Here is a 22993-nt window from a genome sequence, read left to right on the forward strand (position 1 = left end):
GTAATATCCTGAAGTTGCAAAATTATTTTTATTTTCATATTGAATAGTCTTATTTTCACACAGTAGCTTCATGGAAGTGAGAATTCTCTTGATATTTGCCAGTAACAAATGACTAAAATGAAATTATAATAGCTTCTGACAGACAAAAAAAAAAGTCTCATTTGGCCTATTTGCCTTTTCTTAAACAAAATACTCTTTATTAAGAAATTCTAGCACGTATCTAAGCCTGAAAGATGAGCTTTATACAATGTTTCCATATATTATTGAATGTGTTCCATGCTCTTTAAAAAGTCTCAATATCACTGAGTAACATATTACATTAGCTCTTGTCTCTTCCAGACTTTTAAGTGGTTAGGAGAAGATTTAGCAGAGCATTTGGATGGCTTTGCACATCTTCTCCCTAAAGGCACTTCAAGTACATTTGGTTCATAGATTTGTACTTGGATTGTTTATATTGCAGTTAAAAAAAAGCATTTTAATTGTTGACATTGACTATCTTATGTATTAAAGTTGGGTAAAAGGGTCAAGGTAGGGTCACTGGAAACTTTTAAGTTAAATAGTAACCTCAGGAAAAGACTTGGGCAGGATAGAATCTTCCAATGCCTCCCCCAACAGGCATCATAGAAGACTGGTTTTTGCTTTCCTAGCATAACTGTCTCCTAGGGCCTTGCACTGAAGCGGCAGGATTGCCGCTGAAAGACTTAGTCAGAGACATAACTACTCTGGAGGCCAGTGGTTGTGGGTATTGAGGAAAGAACCCCAGTGTGAGGAAGAGAGGTCTGTGCAACATAGTTAAGCATCTCTTCTCTGATCCACTGGAGAGAACTTGTTTTAAAAACATTCTCTCCTGCAGAATACAATATATGTGTATGTGTACACACACACACACACACACACACACACACACACACACTTAAAGAGACACAGGGCATTTCATCACGAAACACCCCGGTTCCTGGAAGGAATTTAAAAGTGGCAAAATAAAGATATGCTGATGGTGGATTTCAGCTGGGCAACCAGGGAGAGAAAAAAGTCCGTAGGGGGAAGTGGGGATCAGGAAGCCGAGCTTCAAAAATCCCTCGGAGAGGATAGAGAAAGGTGGGTCGGGCTGGGGTCACGGCTAAAAGAGGGGTGTTGGAGTCAGGCTCCAGGATCTGTAGGAAGTTCCAGCTTGGACTGGTAACCCTTAGAGCTAGATCCCCGGTCGGTACCTCTGTCTCCGAGGTGCAGTTGTGGTTTCCCCTACCTCCCAACTCTGCTGAGAGAGAGTTAAAGGGGAAAAAAGGAGCCTACGATTTCCCAACCACCCCATCCACTCCCATCCACCCTCCTCCTGCCCTGAAGGGGTGCTGGAGGGAAGCGGGAATTCAGCCTAACAGGGGCCGAGGCAATGCACTCTTCCTCCATGGCGGGGAGTCAGTGGCTCTGGTCTCTCCCCTTCTGCATGTGAGCGAGTGTTTTGTGCCTCTCGTCCCTCCTCCTCCTGCTTCTCCTCCTCCCCCCATTCTCCATTCCCTCCCTCCTCGCAGAGCAGCAGTGGGTGCGAGCAGCAGTAAGGAGCAGCCGCCGCCTAGAAGGAGCGCGCAGGAGACACCGAACAGGTGGCTAGAGGCAGGGAGAGCGAGCCTCCCGGGGCTGGGGAGCCAGCGAGTGGGACAGAGGCAGCCGCCGCCGCCGGCGCCGCGGCGCGGGGCATGCCAGCCTAGGGGCCGCCCGCGCCGGCCGCGTCTCCGCTGCTCCAGCGCGCTCGCCGGCTCTCCCCGCTGAGCTCAGGAAGCGCCTGTTGTGCAGCCTCCCCCACCCCCACCCAATCTCACCCGACCCCTCCTCTCCCCCGGCCTCAGCCCCGCAGCTCTCGCTCGCTCGCTCTCTCTCTCTCTCACACACACACACACACACAAACACACACACACACACAAGCTTACACTCGGGGCACACACACACACACACACACCGTACAACTGTGTGCCATAACATTGCACTGGGCGGCGACGTTACACCGCCGCCTCCTCCTTTTCCTCCTCCTCCTCCTGCCGGAGTGTCGCTTTGGGGAGGGGGTCTGGGGAGGAGGGAGGGGGGCCCAGAGACCGGAGCAGAGGGACCGCGGCGGCGGCTGCGACGGCGGCAGCATGAAAGTGACCGTGTGTTTCGGGCGGACCCGGGTGGTCGTGCCGTGTGGAGATGGGAATATGAAAGTTTCCAGCCTCATCGAGCAAGCGGTGACTCGTTACAAGAAGGCCATCGGCAAGGTGAGGCTGGGGCGGGCGGCGGGGAAGGAGGGAGGTTCGCCGAGGGCTGGGTGTGTGAGTGGAGCTGGAGGAGAGGAGAGGAGAGGAGAGGAGGGAGAGAAAGGAAGGGGGGAGGGAGGAGGAGGAAGAGGAGGAGGAGGAAGACGCAGGAGAGGGCGCCCGGGATCAATATGGCGCTTCCTGGAAAGGGGAAGGAGGGGGAAACCGAGGAGAGGCAGGGAAAGTGCAGGGTCCGGGGAAAGAGGATGGGGCAGCCGGCGAAACCCGGGGGCGAGAGGAGGAGTGGAGAGGCTGGAGTCGCTCCTACCTACGTGCTCCTTCCTTCTGCCTCCACCACCTCCTCCTCCTCGGCTCCCCAGAGTTGCCTGACCCACTGGAAAGTTTCAAGTGCTGCTGGGCTGTCCCGGCCTGGGGGCAGGGAGTGTGTGTGCATTTGTGTGTGTGTGTGAGTGTGTATATTCGTGTGCCTGCCTCGGAGAGCCTTAACCGAATATGGCTGCGGCGGCTTCTGCTGCTGTTGCACTCTTACCATCCAGCTGGGCGTTTTTTGTTTTTTTTTTTTGCTTGTGTATTTGGGGGGTTGGTCGTTGGGGGGAAAGCTGGGAGCTTGGGGAGTTTAAGCCTGAACTCTTTGTCATTTCCTTGCGGTGTGTATGTGTGTGTGTGTGTGTGTGTGTATGTATGTGTGTGTGTATGTGGGGGGGGCTCCCCTCCTTCCCCAGCTGTTCAGTTTCTTTGTAGGAAGAAAGTTAGGATTACTCCTTTCTACCTACCCCACCCCCACCCCTCTTTAAAGGGCGGAGGTGGAGGGCCGAGTGTGAGTCTCTGATTTTTCCTTCTGGGTACTGATTACACACAGCCACAATAGTATATGCCGCAACCTGCGGTGTGCAACATGGCTGTGTGAGTATGTGTGTGTGTGTGTATGCATGTATGTATGAATGTGTGTGTATGCTTGCGCGCGCGCCCCTGGGTTACTGGGATTGTTGTGGAAAGATGTGTTTCACCTCGTGCTCAGATTCTTTCAACTAATTTCTAGAGCGCCACAAAGCCAAGTTGGGATTAAAAAAAAAAAAGGAAGGAAGAGTCCCAAATTAAATACTGCCATGAAAGCTTTCACTTTGATTAGTCTTTCCTGGGAAATAGTTATTGCAAACAGTTGAAATCCAGCCCCAGGCCTCCCACTTCTTCCAGGCCCTGGAGGCAGAGAGAGTGAAATGTGGACTTCATGTGTGTGTAGAGTTAATTCTTGTGTATATTAAAGAATGTCATAGATTTCTTAATGGACTATGTTTCTCTTTTTGAAAAATGAATTTTTTCATATGTGTATGAATTGGGTTGAATTGGAAAACCTTTTTTTTACCCCCTCCTCCTTCTGGAGATGGGGGAGGGGGCGGGTTTTGAGTGTTTTGGGCCCTCTTGATTGGGTGAGGTTAATCACAAGCAGATTTGCCCCTTGAGTCAGTATCCTCTCTGTCAGAAATGCTTGCTACAAATATAGAGACACGGGCTTCTAGAATAGTTCAAACGATGTTTTGTTGGGCAGAGAGCCTCAAGATTGATTATGACTATCTCTATTGGAGTGTTACTTTAAAAACTTAAATAATTTACTTGCTGAAAAAAAGGTCTTCCATGAAGCCATTTCAACTATTTACTTTCCTGGAACCATTTCCATATGGTATCTGACTGTCTTGCTTAGGAGTTAGATTTCCTTTTTCTTTGGTGTGATGAAACATTATTCCAAATAAACTACATTTCTTAAGAATGTATCAGGAAAGTCATTTTGTTATATTGTTTAGATTGTCTGTGTCTATTTAAGATGGAATTAACACTGGGTTTTACCTTGAACATTTGAGGATATGTCTTCTAAAACAGATCACGTCTTTCAATGGAGAAATTTTTATTAGAAATTATGTTTCTGGCAATATTTCTTTCTTTAGGATTTGTGAAATTATACCTACTTGTAGCTTCCATTTGATTTTGGAGGTGGTAGAAAAAGAATAGGAAGAATTCAATCAAAACTTAGATGCTGTAGAATTCTAGTTTGGTCAGTCAGTCAATAACGTTTTAAAACTCCCCCTAAACTAGTACTAGCCATTGTGCTAACAGCTGGGGTACAATGAATTTCAAAAGACAAACCCTGTACTCTAGGAGTTCACAGTCTAATGGAGACAGCATACAAACAGCTAGTTACAAACTATACATAGGACCAAAGGGGAAGATGAGGTCATTTACCCTTATTTTAAAAATGACTTTTATTGATGTCAAGTTTATAATGAAGAAAAAAATCCCTCAAATCACAATATAACCATATAAGAACTATTGTTTCTTCCTTACTTTTTCTAAAATTTATTAAAAGACCATTTTACTCAATAGGGATAGGAACTAGACCTGTGATTTCATTAGTATTGGAAATTCCTGGATGAAGACTCTTTCTCTATTAATGCAGGTGGACCTTCTCAGCAACTTAGTCTTGGAAAGTTGCAAAACACCATTATGCCCGACTTCTCTTCACATATATATATATTTTAAAGACATGTAAGATTATCATGACATGCATCTCACTGTTTTCATAGTTGTAAAAATTTAAGGGGGAAATAACACACTGATAATTGATAAATGTTATGCTGATATTTGATTAAAATGACATTTTATTAAAATGTCTGGGATCTTGAGCCTTGAATCTATTCTATAAAATTTTTTTAAAGGAGGGCGGATGTGTGCAAATGGATAGATAAATGCAATTTGAGGTTAACAGATTTCCTTCCTTTTTCAAAGACCAGCATTAGTTAAGCTGTTTAGATAATATTTAACACAATTTATGTTGCTTTTGAAATGAATCACTGACATTTAGATTTGGGTAATAGAAACATGGCATTAGCCATGCTGTTGCCCCAAAGCTCTGAAGAACACCCATTAATGTCAGTCTTCTATTAGAAATCAAATAGTGTTGGGGGATTGTACAAATGTTTGCTTTACAAAGCAAAGCTACTGATGAAAAGAACTCTTTGCCCTGAACCTCATACTGCATTTTTTGGGGGATGGGTATGAACGAGCATTAATAAAGTTTTAACACTCAGAACTAATAGCCTTGAAGGGCAAGTAACAGACTATGAAACAAAATTTTTAAAAGTTGAAGGAGTGAGATATGTTAGTTAAAAAAAAAAGATTCATTAAAGTGCTCAGGTTTCTGAATGGTCAGTGTACTCTTCTTATTACACATCTTTGTGATTAGTAAGAAACTATGTTCTTTTTTTTGTTATAATCATCATTACTCTTTGTAACTCTCTTAATAGAATATCCAAGTGAACTGTAGTTTGTTTTGCAACATGTGAAGTGTAGCCATTGCAATACAAAATTCTGATTAGACACTATTTCAGGAGCCCGAGTCATTTCCATAAGTCTTCTAAGTTTTCTTTAACATTTTATTTAATAGTTAAGAAGTAAGTTTTAGTGCTTATTTGCTTATCTCCCATTCTTCTCCTTATTTTCTTAATTTTTCTGAAAAATATGTCAGATAAGTATTCTCTTTATTTTTTCTTCTGTCCTTATGTACTGCCCTTCATCTTATTGTCGAGTAGCACAACTAAGTCAGGTCTGTCCCTACACAGTAACTGAATATCTGGATTTGCAGAAAGTGACTTTCATATTCCCTGGATGACATACTATGTTTTCCCATCTGGTTTGGAATATTTTCATAACTTAACAAAATTCCAAACCTTTAAGATTTCTTAAACTTAAAAAATCTTGTAAAGAGTTAGCACAAAAATTTTAAAGAATTTTGTAAGGAAAAAAAAAGTACATGGTTCTCAGTAGAATAACATAATGATTGCCCTAATTACTTCTATTGCAGCAAATCCTTAATGAAACTATTATTTCAGTTTTAAGTACTGACTATAGATCAGCTATAATTTATCAGTCAATAAGTATTTATTAAATACCCACTCTGTATTAGGCACTGTCCTAAGAGTTGGGAATACAAAGACAAAAGTGACACAATCTCTTCCCTGAAGGAGGAGAATTCAAATCCTTGCTCTGCTACTCACTGACCTTGAGCAAGTCAATTTCTCTGAGCCTCAGTTTCCTCATCTGCAAACATTACATTAGACATTAGATTGCCTCTGAACTTTCTTCTACCTCTACGACCCTAGAAATCATTGATGCCTGAATACTGAGCTTATCATATTTTATTAATTCAATGGAATTCAGTCAGTCTCTATAGTTCTTCCCCTGATGAAGATAGAAATCCGAATCTCTAAGAGGTACCATGGTGATCAGATTCTCTAAACCAAGGTGTGTTTCTGTGTATATACTCCATTGAAACTCTTGTGAAGCCTATAGACCCCTTTTTAGAATTCATCTTTTTAAACACATTGGATTATAAAGGAAACCAATTCTATTTAAATTTGGTTATCAGAATACAATTAAAAAAAAATCAAACAAGTTCCTGGAGCACAGGTTAAGAACCCCCACTCTAAACATAGCTAAGCTGGTCCTCTAAAGACAGTTCTAATGAGGTATGCAATGGAAAGAGCCCTGGCTCTGAAGTCTGAAGACCTGAGTTCAACACCTTTCTCTAGTGCTTACTACAGTGTGTAATCTCAGGCAGGTCATTTATCCTCTCTGAATGTCAGCTAGGAGGTTGGACTAGATGTCCTCTAAGGCCCCTTAGATGTCAGCTCTAAGTCTATGATCATATTATGATATTTAACCTGGCCTGCACTGAAAGACTTTCTAGCTTGATAGGACCTGCTGGAGTTTGCATTCTGCTCCCACATATCTGGAGAACCTAAGATCACTTCTATAGCATGATAAGGTATTAGAGTAGTACTGAAGTAGAGGATATTCAGTTGTATCCAGCAATGTCTTGCCCTAACAGAAATGCAGTGGAAACATGAAAAATATTTTGGTTACTTGTTTTCTCCTGTTTGTTTTCATTAACAAACATTTGTTGCATCCCTGCTATATAAAGGATGCTGGACATATATGAAAGGGAGACATGGTTCTTGACCTTCAGATGTATCTCAGAAAACCAAATGGATGTAGATATCTGTTTCACTTCCTCTTGGATCTTGTGCCTGTACTACTGAATTGATTCTTACTTCATGAACCTGGTTCTGTCACCTGCTATTAAAGCCAGCAAACTTTAGAGAGCGTTGAGTATATGAGAAACACTGTGCTAAATCCTAGAGGTACAAAGAGTTATAAAGCAATTTTTCCCCTTAAAAGACCTATTTGGGGTATGTATGGTAGGACACACATTTAAAAAGAAAAGAATCTATAAAGGGAGCATATGCTCAGTGTCAAATAAATGACACATAATTGAACACGGTATGTTTCAGAGAAGGATTGGAGTGATGAGAAATAACTTCATAGACATGGTGTCTTCATAGAGATTTGTGATGGTCCTTGAAGGAATCATAGGTTAGGTGGAGGGTCACAATTCCAGGTAGTAGCAGTCATGGTCATAAAGATGAGGATTTGGTCACAGTGAATACCAGTGAGAGAGAGGAAAATGGAAATCAGATTATGGAGGGTCTTGAATCATGCAGGGAAAGGAGTTTGAACTTTCTGTAGGAGCCATTGCAAGTTTTTGATTAGGGAGAGGACGGGTGCAATGATTCTTTATTCATCTGTGGTACATGTGGAGAGACAGGAGTGATGGAGATATTCAATTGGTGTTAGCCAGTGTAGACATGAGTTGATGAGGATGAGAGTTAGATGGGGGTAGTGGCAGTGGGGAAGAAAAGAAGGCACAGATTTGAGTAATATTGTTAAGAATGGAGAGGATTTTTAGTTGATGTGGATAAGGGAGTATTCAAGATGATTCACTATTGGCCTTGATTTGGGGGGAGGAACGTGTAGTCACGAATGAATCACCACTGTAGTCACTCTCTCAAACCTCAATCTATCCACAGCTGTAAGGGAACCCCTACCAGATGACTTCTTAGCTGGGAAGCGATTAGTTTAAGAGGACAATCAATGCATGTTCACTTGCTACTTGTTTGTTGAGGGGCTAAGGGAGATCTAACTTAGCTGTATGAAGGAAGGGGGAGGGGGAAATGGGTGAAGGGAGTCTCTTGCATCTTTTCTGATGGCTATTGTCCCAATGGGGAAGGGAAAGTGGTAGCCAGTATTTACAGCCTGTCAAACCAAGACTTTTTTTTTTTTAGCATGTGTGATGACATCACACATAATAGCAAAGATGTGACTATGTATAAGCCTATGGTGCAGATCTTTTGACTTATAAGATGCATTTGCTCATTCAGCTGATTTACTGAACCTTTGTTTTAGTCCTCTGCAGATCTGGTTATATAGCTAAGGGTAGATATTTATACAACCTTAATGTTACACTTCTCTCTGAGAACTTTGTAAGTCTGTGGTTATTATAAAGTGATTTGTGGTTTAAGGTGTAAATTATGGAATAAGATAAACTCCATTTTGCCCCAGTATTATTCCTCCCCAGAAGGAAGTATATGGTGAGGGCTATCTTCAAGGACCTTCAAAGGAAATGAATAGCTGCCAAGAATACGTGGGAAAAAATAAATTGAAAATGAGGTGAGGAGGACAGATAGAGTGATGAGAGTGCTAATATAGCAAAGTTGTCATTAATCTTTGTTTGCATTGACCATTTTGTGTATTATTGACAAAAAAAAAATTTAACCTCAAGCCAACTTCTTCATATGTTCGGGCATTATCAGATGGTCTCTTCATTAATGTACAATTAAAGAATGAAAAAATAATTTTAATATTATCACAAGCCACAGATTCACAGGAAGGTAAATTTGTTGGAGAGAAACATATAAAGGTCACTTACATTTAAAAAAAAAAGACTCACTTGATGTTTACAATTGTCTGTCATCGTTCCTGTTTGTCATTGAAAATAGTTTACAATATGCAAGAATTTATTGAAAAATTGCATTGAAGCTGAATAAAACAGTGATAAGACAAAACTTTTACCTTACATAGTATCATATATATAGTAAGACAGAAATTCAGCAGGAGATATTTTTGGAAAGAGAGGTATCATACATGTTATTTTCTCTCTCATGATTTGGAGAACAAAACACATTGTGGCTAATGTTTCTTATTGCAGCTATTTAAGACTTGAGTTCAAATTATACCTCAGATATGAATTGGCTATATAACCCTGAGTAAGTCAAACAGACAGGAGGACCAGTAGGAGAGGACAGTGTCATGAAAGCTTAGAGAGGAGAGAGTGTCCAGGAGAAAAGGTATCAGCTGCAGAGAAGTCAAGAAGAATGGTGATTGAGCAAAGGTCATCGGAATTGACTCTGAAAAGAATCATTAGTATCTTTGGAGAGAGCAGTTTAAGTTGAGGTTGGAATGATGAGATTGGAAGCCAGATTGCAGAAACTTTACAAGAGTGAGAGGAGAGGATAGGCACTATGGTTTTCTTAAGGAGTTTAGCAGTAAAAGGGAGAGGTATAGGATGATAGGTAATGGTTATGTTAGGATTAAAGAAGGGGATTTTTTTTAAGGAGGATGGGATAGACATAGTTATACTTGTAGGCAGTAGAGAAGTAGTAGATAAGGAGAGATTGAAGATTAGTGAGAGTGGGAATGCTTTAAATGATAAAATGAAATAGGTTCAAGAGTACATGTAAAGGGGATTTCCTCATTCGTAAAATGGGGATAATAGGACCTACTTGATAGGGTTGTTGTCAGGTTCAACTGTTATTATATGTACACATATAATAAATCCATTTAAAGCACTTATAAATGTTAGGTGCTACTATGACTATTAAGTTAACGTTATAACTTTGGTTTATGGACCTTTGTGTTCAAAACGATTATATTCCCAGAAATTGTGATGGTTTGTCTTTCTTAGATGGATTAGTCCTTTTTTTTTTTAAGAGAATGCTTATGGGCTAACACACACAAATTATATCTGTTCTTAACATGCTTCTAGTTATGATAATTTCTGAAATGTGAATTAATGTGTTGACTATGTAGAAAGCTAATAAACTTGAAAAAAATTGAGAAAATAGATTAATATTTTGGGAAAAGTTTAGTTTGAACAGAGGCATAAAGCTAGGATAGTGGAAGAAAGGAATTAAGTGTATTTCTGTCCCTATTCATTAAAAAAAAATACCTCTTCAGAAGAGAAATTGGTAAAAATGCACATCCATTGGTTTATAAACAATTAGGAGAAATGTATGTAGTACTTCCAAATTTTTAGAGTAATTCTGGGCTCTTTATGTATTTGGAGTAGCCACATAAGCAGTCTCAACAAATATTCATTTAGATTCCAACCAGGTTGGCATATCTGAGAACTTTTTGGAAAAAGGAGATGGGGGCTCAAGCTGTGTACAACTGATATTAGAGGTAATGGGGAAAGGGTCACACCAGGTGAGGATTAAAGCAACCTCCCAGGGCAGTAAGGGAAGATGACCTATAAAGTGCTAATGCTTATACCTATGTTCAGTTTGTAATCTTTAATTCTGTCAATTGGGAATCTTGTATATGTTCCAGAGTTAAATAAAAATGTTATTGAAAACTAAGTCTTTTGAAGTGCCATATGTTTGCACAGCTGTTAGTCTTCCTTATAACACTACCTATGTCTAAGGACCTTTGGAGTACTAAGATTCTATAGGCTCCTGGTCATTCCTTGACATGTCAACCAGGGTGCACATAATCAGCCCCACCGCCAGTAGTGCTTATTACATATGTTGTTTCTATTTTGCTTTAGAACACTATTGGGATTTTTGCCGTGGCTAATATCTCATATACTACTTGCAATATATCTGGCTATCTCCTTGATTATTTTTCTTTGTGAATTCTTGAACAAAGATGGGGAACTGCAATACACAAGCCACATGGGGTAATATTACCTGTGAACAAAAGTACTGGATTTTTGCTAACTTTGTTGTTTTGATATTTATGCAACTCAACAGACCTGTGTACTGACAGGTGAGCAGAGGATGGACTGGAATGCGGAGGCTGGTGGAAGACTGAAAAATGTGCAGACTATTGTAATAATCCAGGCTTGAAGCATGGGGTGGGCGGTGGGGAGAGAATGAATTCCACTTTTGGGGTATATGCCTAGTAGTGGAATCCCTGGATCAAATGGTATAGACATTTTAGTAATTTTATTTGCATAATTCCAAATTAGTTTCCAAAATGATTGTATTGATTCACAGTTCCATCAACATTTCACTATTGTGCTTATTTTCCCATATCCCCTCCCACGTGGATTAGTCACATCTTTTATCATCTGTGATAATTTGCTAGATATTCTTTCCTATGACTGGTGATAGTTTGCCAATTCTTTCTAGAAACATTTGTCCATATGCTTTTGACTACTTGTCTGTTGGGAAATGGCTTTTGGTCTTATATGTTGTTGTCTATAGATCTTGGACGCCAAATCTGAGAATTTATCTGAGAAATTTGATTTAAAGATTTTTTTTCCCCATTTGTTTGATATAATTTTCCAACTCCCATTCAACTGCTTTTCTTCTTAACATAGATTTTGTTTATATAGATGCTTTTCAATTTCATATTATCAAAATTATCTCTTTAATTTTTAAAAATTACCTCTATCCCTGTTTGGTTAATAATATAACTCCTATCGATAGCTGTGAAAGGTTTATCATCTGTTTCTTTTCTATTTAAAAAAATGGCGTGATCTTTAATATTAACATCATGTATCCACCTTGACTTAATTATTAAATTAATTATTGGGGCAGCTAGGTGGCTGGGGTCAGGAAGATCTGAATTAAAATCTGACCTCAGACACTTGTTAGCTTTTTAACCCTGGGCAAGTCACTTAATTGCTGTATGCCTCAGTTTCCTTATCTGTTAAATGTAGATAATTATAACATCTACCTCCCAGGGTTGTTGTAAGAATCAAATGAGATAATTGTAAATTGCTTAGCATGGTGCCTGGCACATAGTAAGTTGAGTATAAATGTTGGCTGTTATGATGATTATTGATAATGATGAAATATGGGGGAAATGTTGGTTTAAACCTAATTTCTGCTAGATTCCTTTTTCACTTTTTTCAGCAATTTTAATCAAAGAGGTAGTTCTTTCCTATGGTATCTCTTAATATTAAACACACAGGCAGTAAAATACTTCATTTTAGTAAACATCACTATTTATTCTAAGTGCCTAATTCAGGCTTTCTCCTTGCCCCAAGATGAATTTTTCTGTAAACAGTTGTTAACCTAGAAACAGAAAATTAAACCAAACTCTTTGTATTTGAATCTTAAATTGAAAAACAACTTTTTGGGGGCATGGTTATACACATTTAAATGATGATTTGGGAGTTTATAACTTAGTGACCAATTTGTTTATTTCATATACTCTTGATGATCTTTAGCTAAACTATTCATCACCCATAAAAGCACTTCTAAAAATAATTACTCAGACAGAAAATAATTTTTGCCCTTCTAGTATGTTTTCTTTGCTTTTGTGATTTGTACCATGTGCTTTTAAAAGGTTATGGTGGTGTTTATAAAAAAAGTGTGATCTAATACTTTTTATTTTATGAAAGACGGTTATATATTTGGCAGAATAATGAAACAATTAGATTCCCTGTTCTTTGGGCACAGTTAGGCTGTTGGTGTGTGGAGGCCCATTAAAAGTCTGCCCATATACATATCCATACATGCATACACACACACACACACATATATATATATATATATATATATATATATATATACATAAATATATGGCAGAGTTTGATAAGTTTTCAAGTCCATAGTGATCTCATATTCCTGCTATCCTACTTTAGTCTATCAGAAGGATGGTGGCTCTACTGGAAAAATAATTAGATTGGGTTTAAGTCTCAATTCTGACATTTATTGGGTATATTGCATAGGCTAATCATATAACCTCTCTTTCTTTGTTTCTTCATCTGTAAAATGAGAATAATACTTACGTGATCATTGACAACAAATAGGGCAGTATATATTAAAATACTTCATATCTGTAAGGCACTTTGTGAACTTTTTATTGTTATTATCAATACTAGCAAATTTATTTAAACAGTACAAAGTACTTTTAGAAATATTATTTAATTTTATCCTCACAACAACCCTGGGAGGTAGGTATTATTTTCCTCATTTTACTGTTGAGGAAACAGGCAGACAGAGTTTAAGTGATTTTCCTAGGGTAAAACAGCTAGTAATTCTTTGAGATTGGATTTGACCTCAGGCCTTCCTTACTCCAGATCCAGTTCTCTATCTATGGTACCACCTAGGTATATATAAAACCATATATCTTAGGGTGATGTTTAGGGGAAATGCTTAACACTATCTTTTGATTTTTTTTGGGGGGGGTCTGGACCTCTGATTTTCATCAAGTAAGAAATTCTTCATCAGTATAGGTCAGCAACTGCTCTGCATTTTATAGCATAATTGAGTTGCCTGGAGGCACTGAGAGGTCAAGTGATTTGTCCAGACTCACTCATTCTTTTATGCCAAAGATGACCTTGAACTCAGGTCATTTTGACTCTAACTTTTCAGCAAGGGTGCCTCTCTCTTTTTTTGTATATATAATCCTTAAAAATAAAAGTCATTGTTTTGCTCCTTGGAAGACTTTTGAAAGCAATTTAAAAACAACTCTTAATTAACCTAGACACCAAAATGACTAAAATTGCAAGGAAATTCAAATTGGTCGTTTTTCTGTCTTACCCTTGCCTCAATTATTTTTATTCTGGTTATTAGAATAAAAGAATAGATGTTAGAGTAGAAGTCAACAAGAAGTTTTTAGCTTCACTCTGAATGACATTTTGGAGTCAAGAAAAGCTGAGTTGCTTAGACAATGGTTACAGTGTTGGGAAATGATTGGTAACAGTAGCAGTGGATTCAACGGTTTCTGCTAGCTGGTTCACTGGAATATTGAACATGAATTGTACTAGTCTTTTTAAGTATGCATGGTGTTTGTGTGAGGAGGAGTAGTAGTAGTAGTAGTAGTAGTAGTAGTAGTAGTAGTAGTAGCAGCAGTAGCAGCAGTAGTAATAGTAGTAGTTGTTCTTGGGTTTCTTCAGTAGCACACAGTAACGAGTGCTCTTGTTTTCAGTGCAAAGCATTGTTTCTCATCCTGTGGTGTACAAACACGTTCTGTTCTGAGGATGGTGGTGGTTAAATATGTTTGGGGTTTATTGTTAAATTAAAATATTGGCTTTTATTCAGAGGTAAAAAATGTATCAAATTCATGCCTCAGGAATCATTATATGTAGTTATATTTTGTAAATGGTTGGTACATTTTACTTTTTTTTTAAGGAGATGGTACACTGGCATATTGGCTTCTGCTTTAACATTTTTGTTTCACACTTTTTAATGGAACTCACTTCTAATATAAATTTGAATTTTTAAAAATCAACATTTCTTATCCTCAACCAATATGTGAGTTCTAGCTCACCATGATTTTTCCCCAACAAGTTTGTCCTCTACTCTAAGTAAAGTTTTCTCTTTTTAGAGCCAGGAGCACCTGCATATGAGAAGGTGAAATGTCTAGGATATTGGTTCCTGATGTATTCTTGCACAGGATATGAAGAATATGAAAATCAACATTAAAGCTGGATATTGGTTTTGGTACCTCTTCTCTTTCATTACAGGTCTGGAAAAATGCTGTTCAGACAAAAGAAGTAGATATGAAGGAACGTATATTGGCTTTTTATTGGATTGATTAATATTTAAACAGTATGTCTGAAAGGTGGCTGATACTTCAGTATTTGGTTTGAGGAAAGTTGAATGATTAACTTGTATTTAATTAGGACAATACACCCATGCTATTGTAGGATGAGTTCTACAAAATAACTGGAGGGTTAAAGATTTTCATGATCATGGAAATACAATTCAATGTCCTTACAATTGGTGGCTATATTTCATCTTTACAGTCTGGTAGGAATGTCTTGGTATGCCTCTGTGTTTCCAGCCTCAGGTTTTGAACAGTGCAGAGTTAGATAGTCACCATAGGTTCTCCTTAATAAGGGTCACAGATATTGAAAACTCTCAGTAAGAGTTAACCTTTTGGAAATGTTCTTTCATGCCTGTACTAGCATATATTTTCTTGAGTTCTTATAAGAAGAAATTCTAATGAAAAAATATCAGATGATAATCTTTTTAAAAAATCACTTCATGATTATTTTTTCCCCTGACAATTTGAGAAGAATTTTTTTTGGACAAAAATGGAAATATTTATAGTAAGAATTTTGTAATATTGAATTTAGCATTTTTGAATAAAATCAGATTGCCCTCTGATAGCTCTTCCAGTGTTGACCAAGAAAATAGATTTAATGCTCTAAAAGTCCTTTGAGGTCATTTTATAAATGAGGAGATTGAGTCTGGCAGAGGAGAAGTGATTTTCCCAAGGTCATATAGGTAACATGTGGCACAGGTGGAATTCAAACCCAGAGCCTTTACTTACAAATCCAGATCGCTTTCCAATGCAGCAGGGGGGACATTTCTAGGATGGCAATAGTTACCCTGATAACCTGGAAGAAAAAATCTATTTAGTCTTGCCAAATTATACTATCTACCCTAACTAGTGAGAAGGGCCTATATACTTAAAGAAATACATACTAAATGGGTCATAGTATCCTCAGATGTTTGTATGCATTAAGCCAGTTGGATGTAAGATGATAAGAATCCTTGGATTGGCCAGAAATGTAAAATTTCAAAAGTCAAATCAGATTTTTATACTCATCAAATTTAATTGTTTTTGGGAAAATGTTTTTGTTATGATAGATTATTCCACTGGTAGCCATCACTATTTTTTGGGGGGGGGGCTAGGCAATGGGGTTAAGTGACTTGCCCAGGGTCACACAGCTAGTAAGTGTCAAGTGTCTGAGGCCAGATTTGAACTCAGGTCCTCCTGACTCCAGGGCTGGTGCTATATCCACTTCACCACCTAGCTGCCCTCTACCCATCACTATTTAAAAAAATATTAGTGTATATTTGTTGGACCAAAAAAAATTATGAGTTTTTTTTTTTAATGAACTTCTAGTGTCTCAACAGGCATTGCTAGATAAAGGTGACTAATTTTCTGTTTAATGCAACTCTATGTATTTTGTGTGTGTATGTATAAATTTGGATATTGCATTTTTGTGCTTGAGGAAAGCAAACTAGACCCTATTTAGTGAAGAACCATTGATGTTTATGATTTATGACATGTATCTTGCACAGAAGACTTTGATACCATAAACATTGATTACCTATTAAGAGCTAATTTTGGCAAAAAATGAGAAAGTTTAAATTTTTCTGTATTCTTTCACCAATCATTTATTACATAAGTACCTGTTTTTGACTACCATGTAACACTTCTTTCCTTTTATCTGGATCATAATATGGGGCTTGTGATTTGTGGAATATGTGGGATTTAATGCTCAAGTTCAGATAATACTCATTAATACTTAGCGTGAATCTATTTATCTATTAGAATGTTTAAGGTGTCATTATAAAGATAGTAATATGAGATTGCCAAATCTTTAACAAATAATATGACCTATTCCCACCACTTAAAATTCAAAAATTTTCTTTAGCATTTGAAGTTTCCTCCTCCATAAAATGAGAGGATGAGACAAGAGGACCCTTTATGTTAACTAAAATGTGGTTGTTCCACTAACAGTGATGGTGAGATTAAATAAATATAGAAACACTGGCAAGTTTATTTCATTTTGATACATTTGCTATTCTCCTTACAGTTTTACCTATAGATATTCTTGGGATCTGGCCTAGTTAGATTTCATGCTTTCTCTGCAGGGTCATTTTCCCCTCTATTCCTTCTGTGAGGTAATACTACTTGCAAATAAATTGGCGCCCTAAACAACTGGTATTGCCCTTGGCTGCTGGCTGTCTGTGTTTGGCAAAGAGATTAAGCTTGTTATTTGAGGTGGTTCCAGGGTGCTTTTCAGTCTTCTGGTGGTGATTTTTAAATCCGTTAAACAAGAAATTGTGATAATTAATGTCAATGTCCTTGCTTTTATTTATCTTTTGACTTTAAGAGTTAAGCTTGTTGAAATAAGTGAATGCTATTGAAATTTCGTGAAATATATTGTTGCATTTTAATTTTTTTTAACCCAATTTAGTATTGATTTTAACCTTTGCATTAAGTAATTGATGGTATGAGCACACACAAATAGCATATTTGGAAAGGATGCTCATGCCAGTGACCAGTTGTTTCCTCTCTCATGAGGTATAATCTATGATATATTTTTGGTATATATTGTTGAGTGTCGGCCATGCCCAGGACTTTCCCAAGTCTCTTAAATGTAGTTGGAGTGCTACAGTGTAAGCTTTCTGGTAATCAAGCTTTTGGTTGTTACTTTTCTCAATTCCTGGATCAAATTATCTAACATTTTCATTGTTTTTCTGTTTCTCCCTTTACTTTAAAGACACTGAGTGTAGTTGGTTTGGTGGATCTCACCAAGTTCTTAGAATTTTGCTACTTCATCTTCAGTAGATGTTGGCATGTCTTTTTTGTTTATACTTATCAGGGGTAACACAAGAGAGGATGGCCAAGTATTTAATAAAATGTGCCCCTGGGCATAGGATGAAAAATACTCTGCCAGTTCCTTTATTTGCACACAAGAAGTGACATAGATTGTGTTATCAGGGAAGTATGTGGTCCTAAAAGCTTGTTCAATGGCCATATATTTATTGAGGGTGGCATTGGAGAGAATGCTGGACTTGGAGTTAGGAAAACTTGAGTTAGAAATTGGCCTCTGCCTTTTACTGTCAGTGTTTGTTACTCTGGCCCAGTCATTTAGCCTCTCTGAGCTTCAGTTTCCTTATTTGTAAAGTGTGGTTAATACAGCACTGAACTTCACAGGTTTTTTGGTGACGATCAATTGGGATGACATATCCAAAGTGTTGTGCAAACCATAAATTGTTATCTAAATGTGAGCTGTTATTGCTATTCTAACAACAGTTGGACAGGCTGAATGCTATACTTCCATCCAGAACATGTGGATGGATGGATTTTGTTGGGGGAAGTACCCACATCGATGAGATCACGGATTTGTAGAAGCAACGATCTGCTGTTGAAATAAAAGCAAAAACTTCCCACCATCTTGTTGCCTGAAAGAGGCAGCTCATTAGTGATTGAAGGAATATAACATCAGATTGTTTCAGCTTCTCTTCACAAGTTTGATACTTCCTGATATTTCCTTTATAAAGTGTATTTCTTTGAAATGAGTGCAATGTTTTTGAAATTTGATACTTAAATTTCAAGTAACACTGATTCCTTCTTTTTTATATATGAAAAAAGAATACAGTGCAGAGTATGTATGTTTGGAATTTATTTATCTCTCCTGCTGCTGTTTTCACTTTACTTTCCCCACATGGTCCAAAAGACACCCAAGGATGTTAGAAGCCAGTAGCAACTAGGATCATGCAACACATCACTTGTCCTTCCTCAAAAGAAAAAAAAAATAATCTTCAAGGTTTACAAAGTGCTTTTCTCATGACAGCTCAGTGATATAAGTAGGGCAAAGGAAGGGAAGGAAATAAGGATTTATAAAGCTCCTACTGGGTGCCAGGAACTGTGCTAAATGGTTTACAAATATTATCTCATTTGATCCTCAGTACAACCCTACAAGGTAGATGTTGTTATTGTCCCCATTTTACAGTTGTGCAAACTGAGGCAAACAGTGTGTCTTGCCCAGGGTCACGTAGCAAAATAATTTTATTTGGGATTCTAATCTAGGACTTTTGATTTTTAAGACCAGTGCCTTCAGATTGCTTACAAATTATTTTAGAACAATGTCTATATTTTAATTTCTGGAATTAATTGAGTTATGAAGCTATGAGGAGTTATTCCTCCTATTTAATTATTTTTTTTTCTTTTGAGGAAGGACAAGTGATGTATTGCATGATCCTAGTTGCTACTGGCTTCTTACATCCTTGAGTGTTTTTTGGATGATTTGGGGAAATTGTTGCAATGAAACCGTTGTCAGCTTTAAAGCCCTACACAGATATGAGGTATTGATAATGAAAGGACTAAAAAGTCAGAGATGAGAAACAGTTAGGAGAGGGAAGAGTATGAACAGCCAATGGTTGTAAGAAGGATAAATAAATATAAGGGCTGCTTTTCTGGAACTGTTAAAATTACAAAGCTTTGGTCATTCTGTGGGTCAGGTCAAGTTGCCTGTATACACAATGTTAGTGCATCTTTTTTTCTCTGTATTATATAGAAATTTGCTACACAAGTAACATGCTTGTTCATTGACAACTATTTAGATTAGGCTTTCATTGCACTTAGTTTTTTTCTTTTTTATCAACTTAACTGTCATAAAAATGCAAACATTTCACTGTACAAAGAACAGAGGGAAGATTGTATAAGTACTTTACTATATTTTAAAATATAGTCAGGCAATTGAATGCTGAGGTTTGAGTAACTCTGTCTAGAGGCTGGATAGTAGTCTTAATGCCTTCTTGAGTTTTAGCAGAATCCCAAGATCCTGTGACTTTGGCTATGTGACAAATGATTTGCATCAGAAGAAAGGATGGTATGGTGCCAAAAGCTATACACAGAGGAGGCCACCGGCAAATTTGGATGGAGTTTTGAGAGTAGGAAAGTCTAGTCTTTCCTCACTTTGTCTCCTACTCCCTCTTTGCTCGTATTCTCACCTCACTTTCTTTGAAGTCTTTCCTCCCCCAATACATACTGGCCATGAAGGAATGTATTAATATCAATACCTGCACTTGGAAAATTAGTACCTATCCTGTTCAGAAGCTGACAGTTTTATAAAACAATGAGTAGAAATAACATTGGACATGGCGTCTGAAAGCCTGGGTTCAGGTCTTTTCCTTTCCATTTATCAGGTGTGTGATATTGGGCAAGTCCTAACCTCTTTGAAACTTACTTTTCTCACTTGAAAAATAAAGGAATTGAACTTGATGATCTTTAAGGTCCCATCCATCTCTAAAATGATGATGATGATATACATAATTGGAATACATACTTATGCAACCTACCTTAAAGGGTGGTTGTGATGAAATTGTTTTTATAGATTGTAAAACAGTGTAGAAATGTGAGAGGGAGATAATCATTATTTACTAATGGACGAGTGTCAGTGCAGTCTTTGTCACGTAAAAAGATTGTGATGATGCCCCTTCCAACATGGCTTGGTTGTCATAGGATCATAACTTTCCTCTGCTTTCCATGTGGTGTGCTTGGAAAAACAAACTGTTACTCTAGGTAGGACTTGGTGTAAGGGGAGAGATGATACTAGATAAGAAGATCAGCTGTCATTGAAAATATGTATAGCATTTGTTAGCCTCCACTTAAAGAATAAGACTTATTCTTCTAAAGGCTGTTAAAAATCCATGTATTTCCTCAAGTCTTATGCTGGAGTTGCAAAATGCTGGTATGGGATTACTAGTATGGTTAGAATAATGCTGTCATACCAATCCTAAACATACATATTGTTGTTGTTTGTGTTTTTGTTTTTGTTTGTTTTTGCTAGGCACTGGGGTTAAGTGACCTGCCCAGGGTCACACAGCTAGTGTTATGTGTCTAAGGCAGGATTTGAATTCAGGTCCTCCTGATTCCAGGGTCAGTGCTCTATCCACTGCACCACCTCGCTGCCCCTCATCTTTTGTTGTTGTAGATGATCAATGACATCATAAAGGTGATGGCTTGACTTGTGTGTGAATTGGAATTGACTGAGGTAGAGCTGACGTATATAAATGATAAGAAAAAGAAGTTGAATGAATTTCACAAATGGCAGAATTTGCTGTTTTATTTATGTTGGTGGAATGATCCAATGTGTAATATTTCCATTTAAGATAATTTTCTGTTTGTTTGCAAGTATAATTTGAAAAGGATACTTACCCAATATGTTGTGATTGATACAAAGTTAAATGTTTGGAAATAATGAAATACCCATTTATGTGGGCAGCTAGGTGGCACAGTGGATAGAGTGCCAGGCCTACAGTCAGAAGACTTATCTTTATGAGTTCAAATCTGTAAAATGGGCTGGAGAAGGAAATGGCAAACCACTCCAGTATCTTTGCCAAGAAAACTCCAAATGGGGTCATGAAGAGTCAGACATGACTGAAAAATCACTGTTCAGGGTTTTCTTGGCAAAGATACTGGAGTGGTTTGTCATTTCCTTCTCCAGCTCATTTTACAGATAAGGAAACTGAGGCAAACAGGGTTAAGTTTCTTGCCCAGGGCCATACAACTAGGAAGTGTCTGAGGACAGATTTAAACTCAGGTCTTCCTGATTCCAGTCCTCGCACTTTATGCACTACACCAACTAACTGCCCAACTTTAAGTTTAGCAAAGTGCTTTACAAATATCATTCTATTTTATCCTCATAGCAACCCTGGGGAGTAGGTGCCATTTATTAATCTCTCCATTTTACTTATGAGGAAACAGAGAAAGAGGTTAGAGAACTTCACACGCAGACAGTAAGTGTTTGGGGCTGGATTTGAACTCAAATGCCCTTGACTCCAGGTCTAGCACTTTATATCATGCCTAAGTGCAAACTTAGGTATAGGTATATAACTATACCTAGATAAAAATTGAACTTAACCAGAAGATTCATTCTGATTACTTTCTTGGCTATTCATATTTTGTGTTAACTGTTTATTATTGATATAACAAAGACACTTTATTTCTATTGATCTCTTTGAGGGCATTTAAAGCTTGTCTCAACTCTTAAAGTGAATAGACTCAAGTAATTGTTTGTGTTCCTCTTTACCGTAGTTACAAGATGTTTCCCGCCAGGTTTCCCAGACTATGTGGTAGAAAGAGATAATGATAATAATACCTTATGTTTACATAGTGTATTCTTCTAAAAAGTTCAAAGTGTTTTGCATTTCTTTAATAGAACTTTAGTGTGAGGTGGGTAAGGTCATAGTATCAACATTTTATAGCTAGAGAGAATGAGCTAAAATGAGGTTAAGTCATTCCATCATCACCTACTGAAATAGGACCAGAAGGCTAGTCTTTTAATTCATTATCTGTTTAATCTCAGTGTGCAGGTATAAGCATACCTCATGGGTATGTTTCTGAAGAAATGGTGTGTAAATTGAATTTTTATGATTCAAATAGTATGTTAGATGCACTAAAGAAGCTTTTTATTGTAAGAAATGTTTGAGATGAATTCTTTAGCAATACAGATGATAACACTGTAGTTTAGGCTTATAGGATCAGAGATTTAGAGCTGAAAGAAACTTTATAGATCATCTAGTCCAACTCTCTTATTTTACAGAGAAAAATCAAGCCCAGTGAAATGAAATAAGGTCATAGAGATAGCAGAGCTGGGATTTGAACCTAGGTCTTCGTTCAGTCCAAGTCAAGGACTCTTTTTACTACAAAACACTGGCTGTCTCTTTGTGTAACTTTTAATATATGTTCACTGCCATAAAAATACATTTAAAAATACCATGATGCTTTATGGGTGAGATGTTATGGACAGTCTAAAGGGCAACGGAATATTATGTGGTGATCAAAAGCAAGTTATATCCTATTACTAACAATGGCTCATTGGTAAGAAGTGGTAGACAAGGCTTTGTTGAGGGACCTGTATTTAGAAAAGGAAGGAAGTGGGCCAGTCTTGTAGTGAGAATGAGAGATAACAGGTGGGTAGCTAGGGGGTGCTGATACTTCCCTTCTATTAAAATGATGAGAGGGTAGTTTCCAGCTTGATCACGTGAGCTCTCAATGGAGGATTTATGGAAAGATATTGACAAGAATCCCACAGAATGAGAACATTTAGAAGAGTTGTGTCCATACTAATGAAATCACTGATCCATGAT

General features: G+C 37.9%; 1 protein-coding gene across 1 annotated transcript in view; it reads left to right on the forward strand.

Moving 5' to 3' along the window:
• Positions 1-1836: 1836 nt before the first annotated feature.
• Positions 1837-22993, forward strand: part of PARD3 (par-3 family cell polarity regulator) — a 659823-nt gene continuing 638666 nt past the window's right edge. The window contains exon 1 of the mRNA XM_027841563.1: positions 1837-2249. Within this exon, the coding sequence (XP_027697364.1) occupies positions 2130-2249 (120 nt within the window). The 5' untranslated portion in view covers positions 1837-2129. The remainder of the gene's footprint in view (positions 2250-22993) is intronic.

This window comes from Vombatus ursinus, unplaced genomic scaffold (genome assembly GCF_900497805.2).
Source record: "Vombatus ursinus unplaced genomic scaffold, bare-nosed wombat genome assembly UNPS02014861.1, whole genome shotgun sequence".
NCBI lineage: Eukaryota > Metazoa > Chordata > Mammalia > Diprotodontia > Vombatidae > Vombatus > Vombatus ursinus.